The sequence below is a fragment of the Schistocerca cancellata genome, chromosome 1 (genome assembly GCF_023864275.1).
Source record: "Schistocerca cancellata isolate TAMUIC-IGC-003103 chromosome 1, iqSchCanc2.1, whole genome shotgun sequence".
NCBI lineage: Eukaryota > Metazoa > Arthropoda > Insecta > Orthoptera > Acrididae > Schistocerca > Schistocerca cancellata.
In genome coordinates, this window is record NC_064626.1 from 11,847,841 (window position 1) to 11,869,500 (window position 21,660).

Genomic DNA, 21,660 nt, shown 5'->3' on the forward strand with positions numbered 1-21,660 from the left:
TGTGAGGAGGGATTGGACTGTGTGAGGAGGGATTGGACTGTGTGAGGAGGGATTGGACTGTGTGAGGAGGGATTGGACTGTGTGAGGAGGGATTGGACTGTGTGAGGAGGGATTGGACTGTGTGAGGAGGGATTGGACTGTGTGAGGAGGGATTGGACTGTGTGAGGGTGGTGATGACTGCGTAGTTGAGTGTCCTCAAACCAAACACCACCACCACCACCACCACCACCACCACTACCACTTATTTCTTGGCCACAGTTTGTCTGTGGCTATTCATGCAGACAGACAGCTTGTTGGTTGTCATACCCACATAGAACACAGCACAGTTGTTGCAGCTTAGCTTGTAGATCATGTGACCGGTTTCACAAGTAGCCCTGCCTTTGATGCAGTAGGTGATGTTTGTGATCGGACTGGTGTAGGTGGTGGTGGTGGTGGTGGTGGTGGTGGTGGTGGGAGGATATATGGGACTGGTCTTGCATCTAGGTCTGTTACAGGGATTTAGCTATGAGGTAGGGGTTGGGAGCAGGGGTCGTGTAGGGATGGACAAGTACGTTCTGTAACTTTGGTGGACGGCGGAATACAACTTTGTGAGGGTTGGGAAGGATGGTGGGCAAGACATCTCTCATTGCAGGTGTGAGCTAACAACCCAAAGATGTTTGGGTTCACATGCAATCCCTGTTCGTTGAAATGTTTTGGCACAAACTCGTCTAGGGGTAGAACCGCATGTGTCGCATTACACCCACTAAATTAGACACTTGTGAACCTTTGGTTAAATTGTATGGTTGGTGGCAACTTTACAAAACTGTATGAAACATACAAAGTTAATGTAACACATAATAACAGTAATAATAATATCGGGAGCTAAATTAATGACCCATAAATGATGTAGGCCACTCAGTTGTGATTTGGTTAGAATAATGTTTATTCAGAAAGCAAACTAATAGCGAAAGTGTTCGTATTTAGAGTTACTGTTACACTTGAGTGCATATCCATTTGACGCAGTTCGATTGTTTACAATCTCATTGTGAAATACAAGTCCAATACTCCACCTCGTTATCTACGCAGAAAGTTGAGAGTTCACATCAGGCGCATGGCTGCTCACGGCTCGGACACTTAAGTCCCACGATACCACACAATGCAAAATTTTCTAAGTTGTTTCACTTCCTAACTACCTAAAGACGTACTGTCCGAACTGTACACTTTGGTGTTTAGACCAGCACTGTCCACTTCGGTGTCTCCAGCCGAACTGTCTGCTTTCGCTTCTGCACCAGCACTCTCCCTCTGCCCATCTCTCCCGCGTGCCAAACATCGTCCCTCAATTGACTAGTGCAGTTCCCTTCCCAGATGCCATCCGTCTGATTGGCTACAGCTTAGTCTACATTATTTTACATTTTAACATATTTAAATAATCAGAGTTTGACCATTTTCACATTCTAAATAAATTAACAATAATATCCATTACATAATAAACGTTAAATAGTTTCACATAAAACCAGTACAATTGCCTTCTTAACTTTAAATGTCACGGCCAGTAGCCTCGGACCAAAGTGCTTTCCGATAAATAAATAAATAAAGAACAAAACTAACTATTATGCACGAAACTTACAACAAATATTCGATTACCTAGTGATTCGATAAGGTGTCGTGCTGTCATCATTCAGTGGGTTATGTGTGGAGGAGATGATGATCTGATGCTTACCTGAAAATACTGATAATTTAAATTTACTGTATCTTTTAAACAAATAAAGTTAGAGTTGATATTTGCAACATTTGTAATTTTAACGATTCACTTTTATATGAAATGTCGATCGTTAAGATCGGCCAAAGTGTTCAGATTTTAGCATTCGGGTCTTTGTTACAAAACTTGTTTATTTCACTTTAACAGTAAATCTTAAACTAATATGGATGTTGTTGTTGTTGTGGTCTTCAGTCCTGAGACTGGTTTGATGCAGCTCTCCATGCTACTCTATCCTGTGCAAGCTTCTTCATCTCCCAGTATCTACTGCAACCTACATCCTTCTGAATCTGCTTAGTGTATTCATCTCTTGGTCTCCCTCTACGATTTTTACCCTCCACACTGCCCTCCAATATTAAATTGGTGATCCCTTGATGCCTCAGAACATGTCCTACCAACCGATCCCTTCTTCTAGTCAAGTTGTGCCACAAACTTCTCTTCTCCCCAATCCTATTCAATACCTCCTCATTAGTTACGTGATCTACCCACCTTATCTTCAGCATTCTTCTGTAGCACCACATTCTCTTCTTGTCCAAACTAGTTATCGTCCATGTTTCACTTCCATACATGGCTACACTCCATACAAATACTTTCAGAAACGACTTCCTGACACTTAAATCTATACTCGATGTTAACAAATTCCTCTTCTTGAGAAACGCTTTCCTTGCCATTGCCAGTCTACATTTTATATCCTCTCTATTTCGACCATCATCGGTTATTTTACTCCCTAAATAGCAAAACTCCTTTACTACTTTAAGTGTCTCATTTCCTAATCTAATTCCCTCAGCATCAACCGACTTAATTTGACTACATTCCATTAGCCTCGTTTTGCTTTTGTTGATGTTCATCTTATATCCTCCTTTCAAGACACTGTCCATTCCGTTCAACTGCTCTTCCAAGTCCTTTGCTGTCTCTGACAGAATTACAATGTCATCGGCGAACCTCAAAGTTTTTACTTCTTCTCCATGAATTTTAATACCTACTCCGAATTTTTCTTTTGTTTCCTTTACTGCTTGCTCAATATACAGATTGAATAACATCGGGGAGAGGCTACAACCCTGTCTTACTCCTTTCTCAACCACTGCTTCCCTTTCATGCCCCTCGACTCTTATAACTGCCATCTGGTTTCTGTACAAACTGTAAATAGCCTTTCACTCCCTGTATTTTACGCCTGCCACCTTCAGAATTTGAAAGAGAGTATTCCAGTTAACATTGTCAAAAGCTTTCTCTAAGTCTACAAATGCTAGAAACGTAGGTTTGCCTTTTCTTAATCTTTCTTCTAAGATAAGTCGTAAGGTCAGTATTGCCTCACGTGTTCCAACATTTCTACGGAATCCAAACTGATCTTCCCCGAGGTCGGCTTCTACCAGTTTTTCCATTCATCTGTAAAGAATTCGCGTTAGTATTTTGCAGCTGTGACTTATTAAACTGATAGTTCGGTAATTTTCACATCTGTCAACACCTGCTTTTTTTGGGATTGGAATTATTATATTCTTCTTGAAGTCTGAGGGTATTTCGCCTGTCTCATACATCGTGCTCACCAGATGACTGGCTCTCCCGAGGCCATCAGTAGTTCAAATGGAATGTTGTCTACTCCCGGGGCCTTGTTTCGACTCAGGTCTTTCAGTGCTCTGTCAAACTCTTCACGCAGTATCTTGTCTCCCATTTCGTCTTCATCTACATCCTCTTCCATTTCCATAATATTGTCCTCAAGTACATCGCCCTTGTATAAACCCTCTGTATACTCCTTCCACCTTTCTGCCTTCCCTTCTTTGCTTAGGACTGGGTTGCCATCTGAGCTCCTGATATTCATACAAGTGGTTCTCTTCTCTCCAAAGGTCTCTTTAATTTTCCTGTAGGCAGTATCTATCTTCCCCCTAGTGAGACAAGCCTCTACATCCTTACATTTGTCCTCTAGCCATCCCTGCTTAGCCATTTTGCACTTCCTGTCGATATCATTTTTGAGACGTCTGTATTCCTTTTTGCCTTCTTCATTTACTGCATTTTTGTATTTTCTCCTTTCATCAATTAAATTCAATATTTCTTCTGTTACCCAAGGATTTCTATTAGCCCTTGTCTTTTTACCTACTTGATCCTCTGCTGCCTTCACTACTTCATCCCTCAGAGCTACCCATTCTTCTTCTACTGTATTTCTTTCCCCCATTCCTGTCAATTGTTCCCTTATGCTCTCCCTGAAACTCTCTACAACCTCTGGTTCTTTCAGTTTATCCAGGTCCCATCTCCTTAAATTCCCACCTTTTTGCAGTTTCTTCAGTTTCAATCTGCAGTTCATAACCAATAGATTGTGGTCAGAATCCACATCTGCCCCAGGAAATGTCTTACAATTTAAAACCTGGTTCCTAAATCTCTGTCTTACCATTATATAATCCATCTGATACCTTTTAGTATCTCCAGGATTCTTCCAGGTATACAACCTTCTTTTATGATTCTTGAACCAAGTGTTGGCTATGATTAAGTTATGCTCTGTGCAAAATTCTACAAGGCGGCTTCCTCTTTCATTCCTTCCCCCCAATCCATATTCACCCACTATGTTTCCTTCTCTCCCTTTTCCTACTGACGAATTCCAGTCACCCATGACTATTAAATTTTCGTCTCCTTTCACTACCTGAATAATTTCTTTTATCTCGTCATACATTTCATCTATTTCTTCATCATCTGCAGAGGTAGTTGGCATATAAACTTGTACTACTGTAGTAGGCATGGGCTTTGTGTCTATCTTGGCCACAATAATGCGTTCACTATGCTGTTTGTAGTAGCTAACCCGCACTCCTATTTTTTTATTCATTATTAAACCTACTCCTGCATTACCCCTATTTGATTTTGTATTTATAACCCTGTAATCACCCGACCAAAAGTCTTGTTCCTCCTGCCACCGAACTTCACTAATTCCCACTATATCTAACTTTAACCTATCCATTTCCCTTTTTAAATTTTCTGACCTACCTGCCCGATTAAGGGATCTGACATTCCACGCTCCGATCCGTAGAACGCCAGTTTTCTTTCTCCTGATAACGACGTCCTCCTGAGTAGTCCCCGCGCGGAGATCCGAATGGGGGACTATTTTACCTCCGGAATATTTTACCCAAGAGGACGCCATCATCATTAACCATACAGTAAAGCTGCGTGCCCTCGGGAAAAATTACGGCTGTAGTTTCCCCTTGCTTTCAATCGTTCGCAGTACCAGCACAGCAAGGCCGTTTTGGTTAGTATTACAAGGCCAGATCAGTCAATCATCCAGACTGTTGCCCCTGCAACTACTGAAAAGGCTGCTGCCCCTCTTCAGGAACCACACGTTTGTCTGGTCTCTCAGCAGATACCCCTCCGTTGTGGTTGCACCTACGGTACGGCTATCTGTATCGCTGAGGCACGCAAGCCTCCCCACCAGCGGCAAGGTCCATGGTTCATGGGGGGATATGGATATGATTAATATTAAAGTTTTATTGGGATCGCCATGAAAATTTAAGAAAGATGGTAGACTAAAATTACTGTGGCTTCAGTCCCTGACTTACTACAGAATTAAGTAGTTTTCACAAATGTTTCCCTTTATGGCTGATCTTAGGTCCACCATATTTAAACACTAGTATGCCTCCCTGGGCACAAACAGCTCCTATGGAGTTTCCCTTTGACGCAGGTTCTTGTCTGTCTCACTTGCACAGGCCTGATGAGCCTGATCTCATTCAGCAGGACAGACGCCTGCCTGTGAACTTCCCTATCTTGTGGAGAATCTGCGCTCTTTGTGGACGGGGTCCTGGACAACAGGCTTCGTTTCACAATTCCTGGAAGGCTCTCTCTTTCGGCCGTCAACTTAAATGAGAGAGAAATGCTCGTTAACTCACTTGGGGCACGGTGAAAGATAGTCAAAACCCTGATGGAGAATGTAATTCAGTTGCTCCGGTCCTGGACGGTACTGAGTTATTAGGGGAATTCTCCTCTGTGGCCGGGCAGAGGTAGTAGGGGACTGGAAAGACAAAGCACGAGATATTTGTTTTTTTACAAGGTCTGGAGGATGTATTACGGTCAGTGAAGGCTTCAATGAGACCCTTGGTAATTCAGAGGGGGACCACTCGTCACTGCAGATGGGACGACCACTGGCGATTACGCCATATGGATGGGACTTGTCGGTATGGAACGGGTGGTAGCAGTCGAAGTGCAGGTATTGCTAGTGGTTAGTAGGTTTGATATGGAGAGAGGTGCTGATTTAGCCATCTTTGAGGTGGAGGTTAACATTAGGAAGGTGGCTTGTTTGGTCGAATGGGGCCAGGTGAAGCAAATGGGGGAGAAGCTGTCAGTGTTCTGGAGGAATATGGATAGGGTGTCCTCGCTCTCGATAGAGATCACAAAGATATCGTCAGTGAATCTGAACCGTGTGAGGGGTTCAGGATTCTGGGTGTGTAGGAAGGATTCCTTTAGACGGCTCGTGAATAGGATGGTGCCATGCAGGTGCCCATAGCCATATCTCGAATTTGTTTGTATGTAATGCCTCCAAAGGATTTGTAATCGTGGGTGAGGGTATAGTAGGTCATGGTGACTAGGAAGGAGGTTGTTGGTTTGGAATCTATCAGCCGTTGGGAAAGGTAGTGTTCAGTAGTGGTAAGGCCACGGGCATTAGGGATATTAGTGAAAAGGGAGATGGCATCAATAGGGACAAGCAGGGCGCTGTGTGGTAAAGGGACAGGAACTGCGGAGAGTCGGTGGAGGAAGTGATTTCTATATTTTATATAGGAGTACGTTCCGGACAGTATCCTGAATGTGTCTGTTTATGACAGCAGACATACTCTCAGTAGGGGCGCAGTAACTGGTCACAATGGGGCATCCTGGGTGATTGGGTTTACGGACTTTAGGAAGCATGTAGAAGATAGGAGTGCGGGGAGTGGTAAGGGTGAGCAGAGGGATGGACTCTGGGGAGAGGTTCTGGAATGGGCCTAAGGACTTGAGAAGTGATTGGAGGTCCTGCTGGATTTCTGGGATGGGGTCATTGTGGCAGGGTTTGTAGGTGGATGTATCTGACACCTGGTGGAGTCCTTCTGCCAGATAATCCTTGTGGTTCAGAACAACAGTGGTGGAGCGTTTGTCCCCAGGCAGAACTATAAGGCCAGGATCAGTATTTAGATGGTAGATTCTGTTCTTTTTGCGTATGTAAGGTTAGTTTGCATGTTGAGGGGTTTGGGGAATGATGATGAGGCAAGGTTTGAGGTTAAGAGTCTGGAAAGTTAACAGGGGGAGATTTGGGGGCAGTTGGGGTGGATCACAATTGGATGGAATAGTGAACAGAGTCGGGCAGGGTTCTTTGGTTGAGTCTGATTGGTAGGGTGGTAGTGAAAAAGTGTTTCCACTGTAGGGACTGGAAGGAGGACAGAAGGTCTTAAACAATTCATGCATGATTGAATTTTGGACGGGGGCAAGAGGTGAGACCTTTGGGAAGGACTGATATTTCTGTGGTGCTAAGGCTTCTGGAGGAAAGGTTCATGACTATGTTTTGGGTCTTTTGAGGTTCTCAATTCTGTGTGGTGGTAGGAGGGAGTTTTGAAGGGTGGGGTAAATGTAGTAGGTCTGCAAGACGGGGTTTGTTAGCTGTGAGGTGGTGTGTGTGTGTGTGTGTGTGTGGGGGGGGGGGGGGGGGGTGTTGGAGTTTGTTATAGAGGTGGTGGACAGTGGTACTCAAAGGCGGGAGTAGGAAATGAGCAGGGTGGAGAGTTGCTTGAGGAGGTGTTGTGCACGTTGCTCTAGTTACTGAAAGGCAAGAGTTTCAATGTGTGTTATGGATTCCAGGAGTTTGGGATTGCTTAGCAGGAGAATTTTGTGGATGGAGAGAAGGTACTGCAAAGAGGTTTGAGTTAGATTGATATGGTTTTGCTGGACTATGTTGGTGAGGGCTAAGGATTGGTGGAATCTGAACAGATGGAGGTCATTGTGAAAGGAGGGGTGACAGCCGGAGATAGGTAATTTGATTGTAAGGGCATTTGGGGGATTCCATGGCTCAAGCAACACCGCAGCAACAGTATGTGGGACTGGGTACTGGCTAGGGATAAGGAAACTTTTCTGTATTGCCATAGATGGCAGAAGCAATGTTCCATGGTGATGAAAAAAATTATGTAAATAACACAGAATTACGTCCGAAAATTTTTTTCAGAAATACACTCGTGTTGGAAAAATCACAAGAGGGTTGAAAGGGATGCAAAAGGGGAAAACCAGATGGTCTCTGAAGGTGTCAACAATAGCAAAAGGCGAAAACTAGCATCTAGTCACAGTGTGATCAAAGAAAAGATATAAATAACAAAAAATATATTACTGTGGCTAGTAGGTCTGAGGGTGGATAAGTGTGAAGAAGGGGGACGGTGGACATGACTGGATGAAGTGGCATTAGTGGATGCAAACTGGGATAGAACAGAGAAAGAGTGATGGGGTGGGGAAGGGTTCGTAGGATGAGATACAGTATTGTGTGGGCCCGGAAGGATGCGGAAAATAAGACTCGAAAATATGGGAGTGTGATGCAGGGAGAGTGATTTGAAGGTATAGGATTAATATTATAACTGGGAGTAATGCGGGACATAGATGCTGCACCAGCAATCAGTTTGGTCTTGTAGCTGTTTGTTGTGCGCAGTCGAGACCATTGATACAGCGTGGCTTGTAAGTTGAGTGTGCACTCCACTTAAAACAGCTGCCACCCGTTCTGTGCAGAGTCCCTTCCATAGAGCCTAGCCACCCGTGGTCATCACATCTGCAGTGACGAGCGGTCCATCTCGAAATATAGCAAGGGTCTCACTGAAGCCTACACGGACCATAATTACCCTCCCAACCTTGTACAAAAACAAATCTCCTGTGCCTTACCTTTCCAGTCTCCCACCACCTCCCAAAGTGTCACTGTCTGGCCACAGAGGAGCATTCCCATCGTAACTTAGTACCACCCAGGTCTTGATCAACTGAATTACATTCCCTGTCAGGGTTTCGACTATATCTCAACATGTCTTGAAATGAGAAATGTCTTGTCCACTCTCCTTCCCACCCCTTCCAAAGTAGTATTTTGCCGTCCACCGAACTTACAGAATATACTTGTCCATCGCTGTGCAACACCAGCTTCCAACCCTCTACCTTATGGCTTTTTGACAAACCTTACATGTGTTTTTGTTAGGTTTAGTTTGTTGTTTAATTATCTGCCTGATATTCATGTAGCACATTAAACAGGGTGGTGCTATCATAGGGGCTTTTAAAATCTACAAATGTGATCACTGCCCAAATTGACTGGTGGTGCTGTAGTACCTAGATGCAAGACGTGTCCCATACATCCATACATTCTCCCAGCACCACCTGCTCCAGTCCAGTAACAAACATCATGTGTTCCACCAAAGGCAGGGCTACTTGTGAAACCAGTTATGTGGTATACAAGCTGAGCCGCAACCACTGTGCTCCATTCTGTGTGGGTGTGACAACCAACAGGCTGTCTGCCGGCATGAATAGTAACTGACAAATTGTGGCCAAGAAATAAGTGGACCACCCTGTTGCAGAGCACACTGTCCAACACGACATCCTTCATTTCAATGACTGCTTCACAACCTGTACCATATGGATCCTGCCTACCAACAACAGCTGCTCTGAATTGCGCAGGTGGCAACTCTCCTTGCAATATATCCTACATTCCTGTAACCCTCCTGGCCTCGACTTTCATTAGTCATTGTCGTCAACCAGCCAGCCTCTTCCCTGTTCCTATTCCAGCACTACACGACCTTCAGTCTACTATTTTACCCAGTCGTTTTACTGCTCTCCTTTTCTACTAGCAACGCCCCCCCCCCCACCCGCCGCCCTGCTCAGCTGTCCTCTGCCCTCTGTACTATGCTTTCCCCTCCCTGCCCCCCAGCTCTTCCTAACCCCCACCCACTTGCTACTCCCATCAGGCACCAGTGCTGCTACTTGCAGAGGGGCTTCAGTTGCCAGAGACTGCAGTCTCGTGTGTGTGTGTGTGTGTGTGTGTGTGTGTGTGTTTTGATCTAGTTTCGACAAAAGCCATGCTAGCCAAACCTTATTTGTGACAGTCTTGCATCTCTGCTATATGGTGAGTCGCAACTTTCCTTCCATAATACCGAGCGAGGTGACGCAGTGGTTAGACACTGGACTCTCATTCGGGAGGACGACGGTTCAATCCCGCGTCCGGCCATCCTGAACTAGGTTTTCCGTGATTTCCCTAAATCGCTCCAGGCAAATGCCAGGATGGCTCCTTTGAAAGGGCACGGCCGACTTCCTTCCCCATCCTTCCCTAATCCGATGAGACCGATGAGACCGATGACCTCGCTATCTGGTCTCCTTCCCCAAAACAACCCAACCCTTCCATAATACTGTTACATTCCATCATGGATTTTCCATTGTTTTATTTGTGTTACTGGTTCAGACATGAACTTAAGAGTGTGCAACATATCTGTATCCATAGAATCAACAGCAGTTACCTTGAGATCCTTTTGTGTATTTGATAGGCACGGTACTTCAGTTTTTTTGAGTCTTGTTTATGATGTGAAGGTTTTCTCAGTTAATTGTGAATTGTTCGTACGTGATGTATGTTGGTATAAATTCACATGTCTTTTCCATGCAATTAAACAAAAATTCTCCTGAATTTCGGTACATCAAGATACAGTCTTATGTCTGAATGTTTTCCACAGTACCTGCCATTGCATTTTCTTGGTGGTGTTGACATTCGTGGTCAGTGATATCTCAATTGTACAGTGTGTTTCTGGAAGAATGGCTGTTTGGTATGGGTATAGTTTGGCTTCAGTAGAAAGAGATTTCTTGTTATAGGTGTTCTAAGTGGTGGTGTAGGCTTCATGACTTTTATTTCTCACACTACCATTACCAGTGTTCCCGATAATTGTGCCTAAGTAGTTGGAGTTTTGAAACTGAGTGGTGCTGCTGTATTGTTGTGCGAGTGTGTGATTGGACGCTAGGTCATGTTAGCTTCACTGGTAGGTCTTCAGTAAAGGTCGGAATTTGATATGGAACCTTTTACTTTTTATTGCTATATGTATGGGAGGTATATGTTTCTGCCAAGCTTTGATGAACTTATCCTATACCAGACCTAAGAGGAGGAGAAGAGATAACCAGTCAGATTGCCTTACATCTGTTTTTGTTAGGTTTAATTATCTGCCTGATAATTAAACCACATTAAACAGGGTGGTGCTGTCATAGGGAATTTTAAAATGTACAAATGTGATCATTGACTGGTGGTGCTGTAGTGCCAGCTTGAGCTATGAGACCTTGTCTGTAAAAGGTCGGCCTTGCTGAAAGCCAGCCTGCTGTTCACCTGTCTTGCATAGCACCCATTGCTCTAATCTGGTAGAGACAACACAGGAAGGTACTCCGTAGGCAACTGGCCAAAGATAAATGCCTCACTTACACTGCCTTCTTCTTTACTTTTTGGTTTTTGAAGTTTAATGTGAATTTACTACCTTTTCATGTGTGTTTGGAGAAGACTCGTGGTTTGGAATGCATTTGTCAAATTTCAGTAATGCTTCAGAATGTAACAGTTAGCTTTTGTGTTTCTGTTGAGTGTTCTGCCTGGATGCTGGAAACAAATACTCAATGGTTCGTATTTTGGTAGTTTTCCGTAAAAGTCTTGTAGACATTTCATGTATTTTCAAGTTTGAAACCATTGTAAATTTCCTCTACTCTATTGGAGTGGTCTGCATTTAATTCAACTGATTGTTTTTTGGATGGTGTCTTCACTATTTTTAAGAAGTTCTGCCAGCTTTTGAGACCTTGGTACTATGCCAATTTTCTGAGACTCGACTGTGGATTCTGGTGCTCCCATCACGTTCTTGGATCCGCTATCTGTGTTTACATTGTTGGATGATCTCTAGAAGTGCAATATATATAGTTTTATGTTTATCTGCAGTGACTATAAATTCCAGTACATTTTATTTTAAGTGATTTGGATCAGTGCATCATGTTCTGGGCATCAGATATGCTTTGTAATTAGATGTGAAGCTGATTTTGATTTGTGAGAGGTAGTGGTCATTCTCTATGTAACCTTTGCGTATGTACACATTCCTGGTTACCATAGTCCTTTTTACAGCTGAAATGATTTCTTGCTCGTTCCTGTTTCATTAAATAAGCAGTTTTTAATTCTTATTCATCATCATCATCATCATCATCATCATCATCATCTTCTTCTTCTTCTTTTTCTTCTTAGAGTCCACTTAGGACCATGACACTCATTTTGACTCTTTACACAGACCTTCTGTTTCTCTTAGACCAGAAAGCTTTGATTTTCTGGCTGTGAGCAAGCTTCCTTGCCTCTGTCCACCTCTGTCTACTGGTTCCTGTGTTCTTTTTGGTGATAAGGGACACTGGTGATTCATTGTTGTCCTCCTCCTCCTCCTCCTCCTCCTCCTCCACTTCCCATTATATTGTATGTGCTGCCTGTTTGGGTTTTCATCTTTTTTTCATCTTCCAGGGTCTTGTTTCCTTTTGGTGTGTAATTCTTAATAGTTGTTAACATTCTTACATGTCCCATTCTTTTTGGATGTCCAGCCCACTTTCTCTTTTTTTTTCTAATTTTTCTTTTGTACTCCATGTGATTAGTATATTTATGAGTGTTCTTATTGCCATCTTCATACTCAAGATTTGCATTTCCTGCTTCGTGTTTACCACCCATGGTTTTCTTCTGTATAACAGTGGAAACTCATCCCATTTGAGACTTCCAGGCAGATTAAAACTGTGTGCTGGACCAAGACTCAAACCCAGGACCTTTGCCTTTTGTAGGCAAGTGCTCTATCAACAGCGGTAACAGAGCATGACTCATGACCAATACTCCCACCAGTACCTCATCTCCTACTTTGCAAGCTTCACAGAAGTTTTCCTGCATAACTTTCAGGGTTAGCACCCCTGGAAGAAAGGATGTTTCGAAGACGTGGCTGAGCCACAGCCTGGGGGAGTTGTTCACAGAATTTCCCATTTGTTTAAGAGTTGTATTGCTGCAAATTATTAAACTTGCACTCATTCTTTTGGATTTCCTTGTCATAATGATACATTAAATCACAGATATGATATTTTATTTTATTTATTTCTTGCTTGTGTAATTTTTGATTTCAAATTTTCCCAAACTATTCATACTTTAGTAGCAAACGTCTTTACCTTTCCTGTATAGAGGATTCAGCAGAAGCAACAAATTGAGAATATTCAGTGAGAATCACTGTAAAGCTAAACTACTTACTTAACTCATCCAAATTAAGTGTGAAATTCACGCAGCATTTCCTGTTGCAGAAATTGGCTGTAAATTTGGTGAAACCTGAAACACCTGAAAATATTGCCATCCACTGAAAAGGTGTGAATACATATCACACACTACGTATGTGCCTCTCAGACTATTGCTACGTGACCCAATAAGACTAGTTCTTATGCAACTTTCCTACAGGGTATCTGTCCACATATTTCACGACTTCTCTTCAAAGTTTCACAAATACATAATTTTGGAACACCCTTTAAATTAAAATGCAAAACACACAAATAATGCCGGCCGGACTGGCCGAGCGGTTCTAGGGGACTGATGACCTTAGAAGTTAAATCCATAGTGGTCAGAGCCATTTGAACCGTATAAATAATAAACATCCAGAGACACACCTTTTAATGCTGGTCATTCTTCGACCTTTCAAATCTACACACAGCACACATTATTTTAAGAAACATAAAAAATCCAAACATCACCACACAGTAAAAGATAAAAAGATAAAAATAACAGATAGAATAAAATGATTACAACGTACATGGCTGTCTCAACTTTCTTACTGTAGCTGCATGTGCTCATGTGGCCAAATTTAATAACAGACAACTTTGTTATTACCAAGTAATTGATCATTGATAAAATTAACTTAGAGTTAACTTCTGAGTGTGTTAAAATTATGGTCAAGTTACAGGTTTCCACAGATTAGCTTTCATAATATCTTTTCATCACTGCACAAGGTGTGATCAGAAAGTAAGGAGAGTTTTTGAGGCAACACAAAGTCCCCCCCCCCAAATATATATATATGACATCAGTAGAATCAATCTGCAGTCAGCCACAAATGCCTGTTTCATAAATTTTGTCACTACTGCAGAAACAAACAAAATTTATTTATTTTGTAGTCAAAGCAAACAGTGAGAAAAAGTTCACATATGATAGAAATTCTTGAAATTTTTTATTTTATTTATTTATTTTTTTTCCAGTCTTTGTTTTTCAGTCAGTTTCCATTGGGGCAGTTACGCTTTGATTTAAACGTCATACCCATATACTGATGTTTTGTCACCTGTTATAACAGTCAAATGTTTTTTATTCCAGTCTTTGATTACAATATCATTTCCTTTGACAATGACTGGTTTCGGTCAGTAATGACCATCTTCAGATATGTCCTGATTTGATAAGGCTGTAATGGCATCGTCAAAACAATAAATATACTCAGCACAGCATTGTCACATAGATCTAAAACAAGGCCACGTTGTCCACAGTCATTTCTGCAACTGGCTGAGTAGCATACCTAGTTTGTTTTTGGCAGATAGAAAGGTTAGACGTGTTTTAGTGTGCTTGGCAATTTTCTGTTATAAAAAATGGAGCAGAGAATTTGCATCAAATTTTGTGTGAAGTTGAATCAAGTACTCTAAAAAACTTGAAATGTTGACAGTGGCATACAGTAAAAAAAAAAAGGGGGGGGGGAGAATAAGAAGTTTACAAGTGTTACAAGCTCTTCCAAGGTGGCCGAGAAGATGCCAATGACAAACCTTGCTCTGGACGCCTCAGTGCATCAACAACAGATGATAATGTCAAAGCTGTGAAGAAAATTGTTTTGGAAAGTCATCAAATACAGTGAAGTTGCTGAGGATATTGGCACATCTGTCAGCTTGTGTCATGAAAGTTTTTTTGCATGTTTGGGACATGATACCTGTCAGCGATGTTTGTTCCAAAACTTCACAATTTTGATCAGAAGAACTGTCACACGAGTATAACTCTGGAGCTCCTGAGTTACGTCAGTGATGATCCTGATTTGCTCAAACCTGGTAATGAAACATGGGTATATTGTTATGACATCGAAACCAAAGCCCAGTCACCCCAATGGAAGCATCCCGGAGGGCCAAGACCAAAAAAAAGCACACGAATTTTGATCAAATGTCAAAATTTTGCTCACTGTGTTTTCAAATTACCGTAGCATAGTGCATTGTGAATTTCTGCCTGAAGGTTGTACAGTCAATAAGGAGTATTACCTTGACCTTATGTGCCATTTGCGAGAAGCATTATGCAAAAAAGTCTGGAATTGTGGAAAAACAATTCATGGCTTTTGCATCATGACAGTGTACCTGCTCATTCCTCATTGCTTGTGAGAGATTTTTTGGCCAAAAACATCACGACAGTTATGCTTCAGCCCCCCATGTGACTTTTTTCTGTTCCCAAAACTGAAGAGACCTATGAAAGGACAAAGATTTTCAACAGTTGAGAAAATAAAAACTGCATCACTGGAAGTACTCAAGGCTGTACAAAAAAGTGCTTTGAGTATTGGAAGAAGCGTTGGAACAAGTGTATTGTATCTGAGGGGGATTATTTTGAAGGGGACAACATGAGTATTGATGAATAAGTAAATATTTTTTCATAAAAATATAAAGCCACCTTACTTTTTGAACACACCTTGTACTCCACAGTGTGGGGCACCGTGTATCACTACTAGCTGTTTCTTTTCCTATTCCACTCACAAACAGAACGAGGGAAAAACAACTGTCTACATGTTTCCGTACGAGCCCTCTTATCTTTACGGTCCTTATGCAAAATGTACAGTAAATAGATCTGCAGTCAGCCACAAAAACTGGTTCCATAAATTATCTCAATAGTTTTTCGCAAAATGGATGTTGGCTTCCTTCCAGGGATTCCTATTTGAGTTCACAAAGCACCTCCATAATATGTAAGTATTAGTAGAACGTACCAGTAACAAATCTAGCGGCACGTCTTTTAATCTTTGATGTCTTTCTTCAATCCAACTTGATGGGGATCCCAAACACTCAAGAATGGGTCACACTAGTGTTCTACACGTGGTCGGCGTTTATTGATGAACTAAAATTCTCCAAGTTAAGCAAGGTTGACTATTTGACTTCCATACTACCTTTCTTAAGTGCTCATTCTTCAAAATTTCAAAGAATGTAGTCCAGTCAACATTCTCAAAAGATTTCTCTAAATTTACAAATGCTATAAATATAGGTTTCCCTTCTGTCACCCTGTCTTCTAGGATGAATCGTGGGGTCAGTATAGGCTAATGTGTTCCTATATTTGTCCTGCATCAAACTGGTCTTCCCTGAGGTCAGCTTCTGCAGTTTTTAGAATCTTCTGGAAATAATTCATGTCAGTATTTGGCAACCATGAGTTAACTGAACTGATGGCTTGATAGTATTCCCATCTCTCAGCACCTACCATTCTTGGATTTGGGATTATTATATTCTTCTTGAAGTCTGAAGGCATTTTGCTTGCCAGATATTTTTCCCAACAGGTGGAACAGTTTTGTCATGGCTCTCTCTCCCAAGAATATCAAAACTTCTGATAGAATCTAGTCTGCTGCATGAATCTTGTTTCGACGTAGATCTTTAAGAGACCTGTCAAATTCTTCTTGCAGTATATATCCTATCTCATCTTCTTTTACTTCCTCCTCCCTTTCTATGATACTCCTTTAAGTTCATTTCCTGTAAATCACCATAAAGCTTTCTCTTTTTTGCTTAGTACTGGTCGATTTTCATTATTTCCATTTAAGAGAATGTAATTGACAGCTTCCCACCTTACCCTTCTGACTCAACACTCATCTTTTATCTCCAAATGCAAATATAAATTTCATCTGATGATATTACCACAGATTTCCCTGTGTTGTCCGGAAACATTGTGCTTGGTTGCCTTTTGAAACCATTATCCATTTTTAATATGACAGTTTCACACGCAAAAAATCATACCTAGGCATTATAGAGCCATAAAGTGAGACCCGTATTACCAGAATATTTTTAAGTCTTTGTATAAGTTGACTATATACTTTACAAGAAGCAATGAGAGAGTTCATTATCGTAATTTAAAAAATTGTTAAGGCTTTTGTGGCTACTTGTTAACAAACTGCCTATTGGCTCCTGTCTCGGGCTCTTCGGCCGACGTTCATCTAATGATTTTACTGACGTTTCATCTGCACAAGTGGCTGGCATTGTCAAAGTTTCACCCTCCATTGCCGGTGGTGAACTGGAGCCGAGATCGCAGCCGCAGACTATATGTACCTGGCACGCCAACGTCAGAGGGCTTCTCCATGGTCATTTCAGGTTCGGTTCTCCTCTTGCTACCTGTGACGGTCATTCGCTGCAGTACGGGAAGCCAGGATTTGTTTACCTTAAGATTTTCCTCTTTCTAGTTGAAACTGTTCATGTGTTTTTGTATTTCTACAGCTTCTCTGAACAAGCGCGTGTGATAGTGCTTTTCTACAGCCAGAACTTCCGTGTCGGCGAATTTTATTACGTGGTCGGTCTCACTTAGTGCGTGCTCTGCCATGGCCGACTTCTCCACCTGCCCCAACCTGCAGTTTCTCTTACCCTCTTTGATCCTGGTGTTAATTGATCATCCAGTCATTCCGCCGTAAATTTTTCCGCATGTGCATGGTATACGGTATATTCCCGACATTGCAAGTGGGCCCCTTTTCTCCTTCGCCAATCTAAGACACTCTTTGATCTTCTTTGTTGGTTTGAAAAGCATCTTTATGCCATGTTTGCACAATATACGGCCGATTCTGTCCGTCACTCTGGGAATATATGGCAGAAAGGCTGTACCTGACATTTATTTTTCTGGTTCCTTACTTCGCCGACTGTTTGGCTCTGTTACACTTCTAATATAATTTGTGGAGTACTCATTGCTCCTCAGAACCCTTTCCAGCTGTTGCATTTCTTGTCTGAGGTGCTGCGGCTAACATATTTGTCCTGCTCTCGTTACGAGTTTATTAATCATGCCTCTTTTCTGGCTCGTGTGGTGGTTTGATAGTTTGTACAGGTATTGGTCTGTGTGTGTTGGTTTTTGATACACGCTGTGTTCCAGGTTTTCACCATCCCTTGTGACCAGCACATCTAGAAATGGCAGTTTCTTGTCCTTTTCTACTTCCATGGTAAATGTTATGTTGACATGGGGGCTGTTTAAGTGTCTTAGGAAGTCACCATGGCACCACACCACGAAAGTTTCACCAACGTACCTGTACCACACCTTAGGTTTGCAAGTCGCCAAGTCCAGTGCGTGTGCTTAGAATTGTTCCATGAAAAAGTTGGCCACCACTGGACTAAGAGGACTACCCATGGCGACGCCTTCCAGCTGTTCGTAGAAATCGCCATTCCACGTGAAATAGCTTGTGGTGAGACATGCATGGAAGAGCTTTTGATGTCTTGCAGGGAAAATGGAACCGATGTGCTCCAGAGCGTCACTGAGTGGCACTTTCATAAGCAACGAAACAACATCAAATCTGACAGAGATGTCATTTGGTGCAAGTTTCAGTTTCTTCAGCTTCTCAATGCAATGTCCTGAGTCCTTTATGTATGTGTCTGTGTTCCCCATGTGTGGCTGGAGCAGAGGGGCCAAGTGTTTTGCCAGTTTATACATCGGTGAGCCAGGAGCGCTAATGATTGGTCTCAGTGGAACGTTGTTCTTATGGATCTTGGGTAATCCATACAGCCGAGGTGGTAGGGCTATATAATGCAGTACAAATAATGGTGAGATATTCAGAAGTTGACAGTATATGCAACTTGTGCAGATAGCTTGCCAATAGAAAATTATATTTATTGAGCGTGGAAGTGTGTATGAACATACTATTAAAGAGGATAGTTCCCGCTTCTTTTCTCATGTGGCAGGCTTTCTTGGAAGTCATCACACTGTAGTTTGCAGTCCCAGAATACAATGGGCCAATGACGCTATAATGCGCGCTGTGGCAACATGGTGACTGTAGTTCATGCCATGGGTCTGGGAACTTTTTTGCCACATGCCACTTGACTACCTAACAGCAAGAGAAGTTGCGTCTCCATCACACTTGTGCTATCTTGCAGGCAGGAAATTATCAGCATTGATTGTGCACTTGCAATGTTGTTCACTTTATGGCCTGTCGCTTAACTTTGCTGTGTGTGTGTGAGTAATATCTGGGGTGCTGCTGACTGTAACCTGCTACTTAACTGGAATGGGGCTCTGTTTGTAACTGTATAAAATTTAAGATACAATGTGTAAAATAAGTTTGATGGAAAGCCTTTTATTGCACTTGAATATCATGGAGAATACATTACAATGAAACTTTTTCTGTACAGAGCTGTTCGTGGTTGTAATGGTTTGTCTGTGAAGAGTGTGTATAGCAACTTATATTTTTAGTGAAAATAGGTTACATTTTCGAAAAGCCACCCCTTCTCACGTGTGTGTGTGTGTGTGTGTGTGTGTGTGTGTGTGTGTGTGAGAAAAATGTTCATGTGTATTTATGTTAAGATATATTAGTCATGAATGACAGAACATCCAAAACATATTTTTTGTGCCCCCTTGTTGAATTACATTTTAACTTTTACAGTTGTTGGAATTATTTGATTCCGAAGATCCTAGAGAGAGAGACTTTCTGAAGACAACTTTGCATAGAATTTATGGAAAATTTCTTGGACTTCGCTCATATATAAGGAAGCAAATAAACAACATATTTTACAGGTAAAAGAAAGATAGTCCTTATGAGACAACCATGTTCTACCTCATTAAAATACTTTGTCGTTTCATTGATTTTCTGTTGATTCTTAAAACTTTGGAGGAATGTTCCATTTATATTGTTGAAAGACATTACTTTCTTCATCTCTTGCATGGTACAATGCAAACTTCTTAGTAAATTGTGAATTCATGTTTGATCTGATTGAAAGGTTTGTTAATTTATTTGTGCAAGGCAAACATTGATCACTTTAGGGTTTTCCTGTTCATGAAAAGGATGTTATCTATGCAGTAAAAATATTTTAGTTAACACCTTTATGGATTAAAGTAAATACAAAATGTAGTTTTGAAAGCCGTTTGTTGTTTATATTTGAAGATGTTGTTATGGTGGATTGTAGTGAGGGAAAAAGTATGCATTTTGCACTTGAAGATATTTTTTATCTTCTATATGAAGTTTTCTTTTGCTTCTATTATAGAGTCCTGTTTTCTTTCCATCGGTTCTACTATATGCCTAGTTTGTTTTGCTGGGACCATCACAGACCTCTTGGTGCATTTTGACCCAAGTCTGATAATGGGGAAGACCTATTTTCACTTTCTACATTTCTGAAGCAAAAATTTGAGAATTGATGTGTTGAAACAATTAGCTGCATGAAAGGAAAATTCAATTGGGAAAAATTAATAAATTATAAGAGAGAATGGTCGGTCAGTACTTACCGATAGGAGGTGAATTTTATAGGACTGCTAATATAGACACATAGAAATGATTGTAAGAATAAAAAGAACACTTTAACTCTCTTTTGGCACTAGTAGTTTCTTTGTTGGAGAGGAGAGAGGGGAATATGTTGGGGAAGGCTAAAAAGAAATTATGAGGAGAGACTAAGAGGGAGGGAGGCAGGAGAGAGAGGGGGGGCTGAGGAGAGAGGGAGGTGGTCAGAGATGGTACATTGGTAAACACGGAGCCAGCTTCAACCCAGAAAATAAGGACAGAGTGGAAAGTAGTGTTACTAGCAGAGCCCTGGTCATGTTATCAGGAGGTGGAGCAAAGAGTGGGGTGAGTGTTCCTGTGAAGGGCCGGGGCACTAATGAAACATCATTTATTGGCGAAAGTTTTAAAATCACTGTGGCTTCTTCACGGCTCTGTCTAGCAGCGACTGTGCGGAGTCTGTGCCGCTTGAAAATGCGATACGGCATGTCGGTGCCTGCCAAGGAACTTGATAAGTGCATGCCTTGACGTTGCCTGTGATCAGTGCTGCAGCCCGTAGGAGGGTGCGCATCACTGCAGCCTGGCACGGCACGTTTTCCAGACCCTCAGCTCTCTCGACGAGTAAAGCTGCACTTGGGCTCATTATCAGTGTACTGCGTATCCTTGTAGTCAGTCGTCAAGATGACACGAAGGCAAAAGATCTGACAGCGACACGAAGGAAGGCCTGGGTGGCGGTCCCTGTGTACAGCGAGTAAGGCGGTACTTGTGCCTCCGTAGCACCAGTGACACGAGTGCCCTGCACCAGAGTTAAATACCTCGCAACAGGCTGATTGGTTCCTCGTCTGTGGAAGGTTGGTCTGGCTCCCATCCTGAGTCACAGTTGTGACCAGCAGGACTGCGGCTTGCGAATCGGAAGTCAGCTCCGTGGCCAGATGGCTTTGGCCCATATGCAATGGAAATTTTGAGACTTTGTAGCTACGAACAGGCCTGACTTCATCTACATGTCAATTCATAAATCAGTCAAGAAAATAAGGAGAGTATTTTTGCTAGGAAGAGCAGATAAGCACTGATTGTATCCCACGTAGACAATGAGTGGACATCATTTAGTTCCAGTGTGTTAGAAGTAGAGTAACTATGGGTAAAGTTTAAATGGAATGTTAATCACACCTTGGAGAAGTATGTGACAAGTAATTGTGGCTTAATAAAAAACAAAACACTGTGGAAGCGAAGACTGTTGCACTCGCGATTCAAAAGAGAACACGCAAATGATGACAGGAAAAAGTTAATAGAAATTCGTGTGGCTGTAAAAAGATAGATGCATGAAGCGTACGTCTACCACCATCATACCTTAGTAAAAAAAAACCTTGCTGAGAACCCGAGAAAATTCTGGTCAAATATAAAATTGTTACCAGGTCGTGGCATCCTATCCGGTAACTCGTTGACCAGTCTGGTGTGGTTGAAGAAGATAGCAAAAGGAAAGATGTTTTAAATTTCACACTTAAGAAATCATTCGTGCAGGAAGATTGTAGAAATGCACCG

General features: G+C 42.0%; 1 protein-coding gene across 4 annotated transcripts in view; it reads left to right on the forward strand.

Moving 5' to 3' along the window:
* The window catches only part of LOC126164076 (serine/threonine-protein phosphatase 2A 56 kDa regulatory subunit gamma isoform), a 382,345-nt gene that overhangs the window by 260,888 nt on the left and 99,797 nt on the right, over positions 1-21,660 (forward strand). For all 4 annotated transcript variants that reach the window (XM_049920208.1, XM_049920210.1, XM_049920211.1 and 1 more), the window contains one exon: positions 19,297-19,427. In XM_049920208.1, the coding sequence (XP_049776165.1) occupies positions 19,297-19,427 (131 nt within the window). The remainder of the gene's footprint in view (positions 1-19,296; positions 19,428-21,660) is intronic.